The 7,300-nt window shown below is 39.2% G+C and overlaps 1 protein-coding gene across 2 annotated transcripts in view; it reads left to right on the forward strand.

Annotated features, from left to right (window-relative positions):
- Positions 1–6,791, forward strand: part of oma1 (OMA1 zinc metallopeptidase) — a 46,364-nt gene extending 39,573 nt beyond the window's left edge. For both annotated transcript variants that reach the window (XM_008109377.3, XM_003220148.4), the window contains one exon: positions 230–6,791. In XM_008109377.3, coding sequence (XP_008107584.1) covers positions 230–448 — 219 coding nt within the window. In that variant the 3' untranslated portion in view covers positions 449–6,791. The remainder of the gene's footprint in view (positions 1–229) is intronic.
- The last annotated feature ends 509 nt before the right edge of the window (positions 6,792–7,300 follow it).

Raw genomic sequence — 7,300 nt, forward strand, 5'->3', positions numbered from 1 at the left:
AATTATTTAGTGTACAGTAAATATACAAATCCTGCCTATTCACTTGGAATACTTATTGTCATTAAAATCTTCATCAATGGTTTGATTGTTTTTATAACACTTTTCTAATGCTTTTCTTTTGTTGTTGGTTTTTTTTTTGGCAGCAGTATAGTTTAGAAGCTAATATATTCCATTTTAGAAATTGGTTATTAGTCTCTTTGACATTTTGTTTGTCTTTCCCCCCTTCCAGGCCATTAAAATAAGGGAACACTGCAATTGCCCTAAGTTGCCTGGTCAGGATCCACGCCTTATTTTTAAAATGACCGTACAGCAACTCCTTCAAGAATCGGAATATGTGAAAGCCTCAAATGTCACTCTTCATGGTCATGACAACACAAAAGTGAATCTTTCTTTTTTGAAAAAAGAGAAGATGTCTGCAAATGCAGCTGGCAAAGAATTTTCAAAGTGAAACCATATATACTGACTTTATGCAAAATAGCAAAATGGACAGAGAGCAATGAATTGTGACTGCAGTTTGAAGATCTCAGTATGTTCTTGGAATCTCGCCATAGCATAGACTTGCAGAATCATACTTTTGCTTGGAGCCTTCGTAGAGCAAAATCCAGAAGCTCTTGTTTACATGGTATGTTTGTTAGCACCTTATGTAAACATAACAGATCCTCAAACAGACACCTAAATCTACAGTGTCTCTAATAGCACAGTGCTACCTTTATGTGCTTCCTTTCCTTCCCCTTCCTTCGGCAGCCTTTGAAGAGGCCTGAAAACTGGCTCTGGAGGAGTTTCCCAACCATTTGGAACAGGTTTTCGTTATGTGCAGGCGGAGGCAGCAGCACAACAGGGAGATTATCTCTGATTCTCCTAGATTCTGTTATTCTGCCCACAAAGGTCTGGTGTGGTATCCTGTCCAGATAAATTATAATTTGACTTGCCCAAATTGATCTAGGAACAGAGAAATCTTTTCCAGATCATGCTATAATCACCAATTTGTTTTTCCAGGTTGATATATCTAAGCCTCTTCCAGTTAAATTATGCAAATAGTTGAGGGATACTGGAAAGTAAACACTGCTTGCTTATCAGTCCTTGAAGTTCTTTAAAGTTTAATCCACTGACTCTTGTTGGAGGCAGATCTGTTCATTTCTGCAGAGAATGAAATAGTCTTCTGTGCTACTGTTGCCACCTGGGTTTACGGTAAATTCAGTTAGCTGTGTCCATCTTAGTTGGAACATAATGAGAAGAACTCACTGCCTGTTACAAGAAGCAATAAATTGACCAGTGGGCTGGCTAGGACGCCACCTAATTGCTTGACTCGCTGCTGAGATGCTTTGGTTTTGTACTGTAAAAAGAGAGATTGAGTCAACACTTTACTTTAGATCATTTCCAGAGAATTGTGCAGTTAACCTCACTGTGTACAAACATCTGTATGGCATAAGGTGAAATTTTACTAGTTGAAATCTGATATTTAGTGCCGAGCCTAGTAAGTTACTAGTCAGCATCTGAAGTGAAAAAGATTCTACTTTGAAGACTGTAATTTTTTGCCCATTAGCTAGCTGCATGTTTTGTATAACATTTGAAGAGTATTTGTGAGTTCTTACATGAAATATAAAGGTCTGGTAAATTTCAGAGAGCGAGTGGAGGATGCTGTTTTCCATTTTTTGAAGAATTTATTTCAGGAGTGTGTGTCTGTAGAGGGAGGTGGAGTTTATATAATGTTTTTAAAATGGCTCAATGATTTTTAAATGGCCATTTGAAGTAATATTGCTATAATTTATGTTGTTGCAGACCTCTTAGATTAGAGTTTAGTCTGGATTACCAAACCAATGACATTCTTACATAATGATAATGGGAAAGTATTTATAAAGTGCCACAGAATGCATTGTTGGTCCAAATTAGAAGTCTGCCAAACATAGTACTCCTGTAATATGGTGGGTGCACATTTCTACAGTAGAGAAACTGATTTCTTTTTCTTTTCACGTGTCTTGAATGTCTCTATCTTAAATATCAGGTAAAATAAATGGACGAATATTTCAAATTCTTTGCATATGTTCAAGGAATAAACTGCCAAAGAGTTGAGAATCTCATTTTTAATTAATGCAAACGTTCTGTAGTACATGAAATATGAAATTCAGAATGACTCTTTTATATGGTGCTTTGAGAAATAAATTTGAAATATTGGAAATAGTCATTATGCTTCCATATGTGCTGGGTTGTCACTTCAAACCAGTAATGCTGGCCCATTAAACCTCAGTGGGCATGTAACTAGTTCGTTTTTTTTCTGGTATTCCTGTTCTCATAAATAAGTCAACAAACAAGCATTGATTGATTAGCATTTCTCCCAAACTTTGCACTATACTTTATTTTGCCTAGACTATCGGGGCACAATCGGGGTTGTGAAAACTTTACAAACGGGGGTTATTGTTGGATTTTATATCCTGGTTTATAAATATCTATTGCTGGAAAATAAGAATCAAAGATTCAACTGTATGGTGATCCATTTTAATGAGCCAGATCAACTCAATTTGACGATAGCTGACATCATCCTGTGGTCTGTATTGCTTTCTAGAAATGTAACTGCAATATTGTGTGCCCAAGGCCAACAACCAAAAGTTATGGCTACATACAGTACCAGACTTCAAATCAACAAACAAGCTTTGGCTATATTCTATTTTCTAGACCTCAGGTGTGGATTACTTCATATGCTTTAGATATTGCTCATGTACATTTTGTCATTGCCACTGTAATTTTTGAAGTCCTATAAAATACGGACACTTGTAATATACTTTATCTTACCTAGAGCTGTGATTAGGCTGAACTGAAAGCTGATCTGGAACTTTGTAGATCCTTTGGCCAAAGTTACTGTTCAAAAACAGCTTCAGCTAAGTATAATGTGTCTCCTCTGAATGAGTGCCTGGAGGAGATAATGGGCTGGATGAGGAAAAACAAATTGAAGTCAACTGGCAACTGTCACCCAGATGACCTTTCCATCAGCCCCCCCCCCCCACACACACACACACACACGACGACTATGGAAAGACCTGCCAGTAGATCTCTGACAGCTACATCAGCTGTCAGAATTTAAGACACAAGTGAAGACCTGTCGCTACCCAGACAGTTTTAATGACGAATTTTAAACTTCTACTCTATGTCTAACTTTTGTTTTGTGTATTTTAATATGTATTTTATGGAAGTATGTTTTAATATGTGTATTCTATGGAGTGTTTTTAAATTATTGTATGCTTTGATTATGTGTTTTAGCAGTGTTGTAACCTGCCTTGAGCCATGAGGAGAGGCAGTTAAGGAATAAAATATTATTATTATTATTATTATTATTATTATTATTATTATTATTATTATTATTATTATTATTATTATTTAGAGCTTTATGGCTCATTCCAGCTCCCTGTTTTAGTTGGGAGATATGAGGGGGCTGATATTTCAGTCCTTGCCTAAGAGACACAATAAATCACAATGCTGGCTCCATGCCCAGTGTTAGGCTACTACTGCATGGTTTGTTTACCTGCTCTTGCAAGGATTAGAAGCAAACAGGGTATGTGTCAAGATGTTGGGCTTTAAGTAAAGTGTAAATACGACCAGTACCAAGTAAGACTACAGTATTATATTAAAAAGAGCTGGAATTTTTAGCAAGCCTCTTGCAAAGGATAGGCCGGTCTTGTCTATTTACAGTGAACTACTGTGTTTTCTGTTTAAATTGCCATTCAGTTTTGAGTTGGCTAAAAGAAAGCATTCACTGTTGACTGGATAGAGTCAGATAACAAGCTTGTAAGTTGCAGTTTGTTTACTGACTTCAGCTGCAGAATCAAAACTTGCTGGAAAATAGCTACAACTATTTAGTTTATTTAGAAAGGAAATGTTCAAAGTTGGTTGTTTCAGACCTGATTGGGTGTCTTGATTTAATGCATGTTGTCCTTGTTACATCAGCAGGTCACCTGTGACAACTGTTAAAAAGCAAACTTTGACCACTTCTGGTTGTGCCTTCATTTTTTTATTTGTAGTGAAAGCATTTACGTTGTTGTTTTGGAAAGATATTGGGAGACCTTTACATGCAGAGGCAGGTAAAAATATCTTAGCAGATACTTTTTACCCAGGTAAATTGAATGGTTTTCACTATACATTATCAGTGGGGAGTAAATTCCATGGAATTTGCCCCTCACTGGTAGTCTGTAATGTAAGCTATACAATCTGTTTGGCTGAGTGTAACAAAAGCCTGTTGAGTTTGTAATACATTTGTAACAAAAGTGAATGTAAATTAATGTTAAAAATGCCTGTGGGTTTTGTTTTGTTTGGAGATTAGGAAAATGGGTCCTTAAGTATTTCTTTGTGAGACTTTCTGTCACATTTCAGAAAGGATAAACACTTGTTCGGGAACGGAATCAGCTAAGCTGTAGAAACATTTTTTTTAGTGATAAATAGTTGTCATTGATGAATTGTGACTGCGAATACTGTTCATTATTAGGAATTGCTGAGGAAAAATATAATAGTGGTATCAAGACATATAATTCAAAATTTTGGTTTTTGATTGCACTTAAATATCAAAATTGTATTTTTATAAAAGAGCTGATTTGTGACAGTTTGTTTTTCCCCCCAAAATGATGCCAAGCTTTATTGAAAATCTTAAATTAAGTAATAAAATGTTTTCTGGCACCATAGCAAAGAATGTCCTGGACATGGTTGGAAATCAGTGGATGTGGTAACATGGAGCCAGAAACTCAGTTGTTGAACAGAGTTGTGTGAGGAGTGACAAACATTGAAAGCAGCCACTCAAACACTCTAGTCTCAAGTCATTTAGAGCTTTAAACTAATAAGCAGCATCTTATATTTAACTTTTATACAGCTGACATGCTATATCCAAGGATTCTCAATTTACTGCTTCTACTATCCATGGAGGACCCTCGGGTGGCCTAGGGGATAAAAGCCTCGTGACTTAAAGGTTGGGTTGCTGACCTGAAAGCTGCCAGGTTCGAATCCCACCCGGGGAGAGCGCGAATGAGCTCCCTCTTTCAGCTCCAGCTCCATGCGGGGACATGAGAGAAGCCTTCCACAAGGATGGTAAAACATCAAAACATCCGGGCATCCCCTGGGCAATGTCCTTGCAGACGACCAATTCTTTCACTCCAGAAGCAACTCCGGTTGCTCCTGACACACACAAAAAACCCCAAACTATCCATGGAATAGGTTTTAAAAAATCCTATCACTTTATATAAGTATGTCCTCTTTAACCATTTTCAAGGTCCTCCACTGTAAATTTGTTGAGCCAAATGTCGGCTTTGGAACTCCCTCCCCAGTGAGATTAGATCAGCCCCCTCCCTCCTGGCATTCGGAAAGCAGCTTAAAACTTGGCTATGCAAGCAGGCATTTGACGAATGATGGCAATACTCAAGCAGCTAAAGGATACCACGGATTGATGCAATGTTTAAAGTTTTAATGTTTTATGCATATGTCTGATGGTTTGTATTGATCTTAATTTTATAGTTATATGTTATTGCCTTTTAGATATGTAATGTATTATTATATGGAGGGCTGTTCCCAAAGGGTGTCATTGGGGGACACCTGCTTGGCCCCACAACCATTGTCTTGTAGGGTCCCGCAGGGTTCAGCATTTTCCCCCATGTTGTTTAACATATACATGAAGCCGCTGGGAGAGATCATCCGGAGTTTCGGGGTGAGGTGTCATCTGTATGCAGATGATGTCCAGCTCTGTCAGTCCTTCCCAGCTGTCACTAAGGAGGCTGTTCTGGTCCTGAACCAGTGTTTGGCTGCTGTGTTGGACTGCATGAGGGCGAACAAATTGAAATTGAATCCAGACAAGACAGAGGTCCTCCTGGTCAGTCATAGGGCTGAACAGAGTATAGGGTTACAGCCTGTGTTGGAAGAGGTTGCACTCCCCCTGAAGACACAGGTTTGCAGTCTGATTGTTCTCCTGGACTCATTGCTGAGCCTGGAACCCCAGGTTTCTGCGGTGGCCAGGGGAGCATTCGCACAGTTAAGACTTGTGCGCCAGCTGCGCCCGTACCTTGGGAAGTCTGACTTGGCCACGGTGGTCCACACTCTGGTTACATCCCGTTTGGATTTCTGCAACGCTCTCTATGTGGGATTGCCTTTGAAGATGGCCTGGAAGCTTCCATTAGTACAATGGGCGGCAGCCAGATTAACAACTGGGGCGGCTTACAGGGAGCATACCATCCCCCTGCTAAGACAGCTCCACTGGCTGCCAATATGCTACCGAGCCCAAAAGTGCTGGTTTTGACCTATAAAGCCCTAAACGGTTCTGGCCCAATTTACATATCCAAACGTATCTCTTATGAGCCATCTAAAACCCTAAGATCATCCGGAGAGGCCTGCTCTCAGTCCCACCTGCCCCGCAAGCGTGGCTGGTGGGAACGAGGGACAGGGCCTAATCTGTGGTGGCTCCCTGGCTGTGGAACACTTTCCCTAGCAACATCCGACAAGCCCCGACTCTTCTGGGCTTTAGAAAAGCTTTAAAGACATGGTTGTTTGTCCAAGAATTTAATGAATAAACATTTGAGTCGACATGGTCTGAATCATGGTTTACTCACGAGGTTACGGATAAATGGATTCAATTAAATATATGTTTTTAAATTTTATAATGTGTTTTAATAGTGTTATTAATTGATTTGTATGTATTGTTTTGATCTTAATTATTGTGTTTGGGGCATTAAATTTTTGCCGACTTCTGTAAGCCGCCTTGAGTCCCCTCGGGTGAGAAAGGCAGGGTAAAAATGCTGTAAATAAATAAATAAATTGAATTTTTGCCATTTATTGTACATCGCTTTGAGTCCACCTAGGGGTGAGAAAGGTAGATAAAGGTTTTCCCCTGACATTAAGTGTAGTCGTGTCCAACTCTGGGGGTTGGTACTGTGGAGAAGTCATGGCTATTGTGTTTAATTTTTGTCTGTTGGAGTATGTATTTATGTTTTAGTTTACAGTAGCCATTTTGAAACATGAATGAGACAGAAGCCATTTTGTTTCATTTCACAGTGGTTCGGTTACCATGGAGACAAAGCTGGCTAGCTCATGAGGGGGAGAAGTGGGCGGAGCCAAGGAAAGGAAAAAAAGCAGTTTTAAAAAGAGAAGCCAGTTTTGAATGTGAGGGAGAGAAGGAGAGAGTGTGTGTGTGCATGGCTGGAGGCTTTTCAGTCAGGAAGTGCTGAAAAGATAGGCCTGGAAAAGAAATCTTTAGTCAGGGCAGACTAAAGGAAGCCTAGTTAAGATCACTAATTTGAGAAAAGACTAGTGATCAGGGATTTGATCGGTATTAGATCAA

Source organism: Anolis carolinensis, chromosome 4, assembly GCF_035594765.1.
Source record: "Anolis carolinensis isolate JA03-04 chromosome 4, rAnoCar3.1.pri, whole genome shotgun sequence".
NCBI lineage: Eukaryota > Metazoa > Chordata > Lepidosauria > Squamata > Dactyloidae > Anolis > Anolis carolinensis.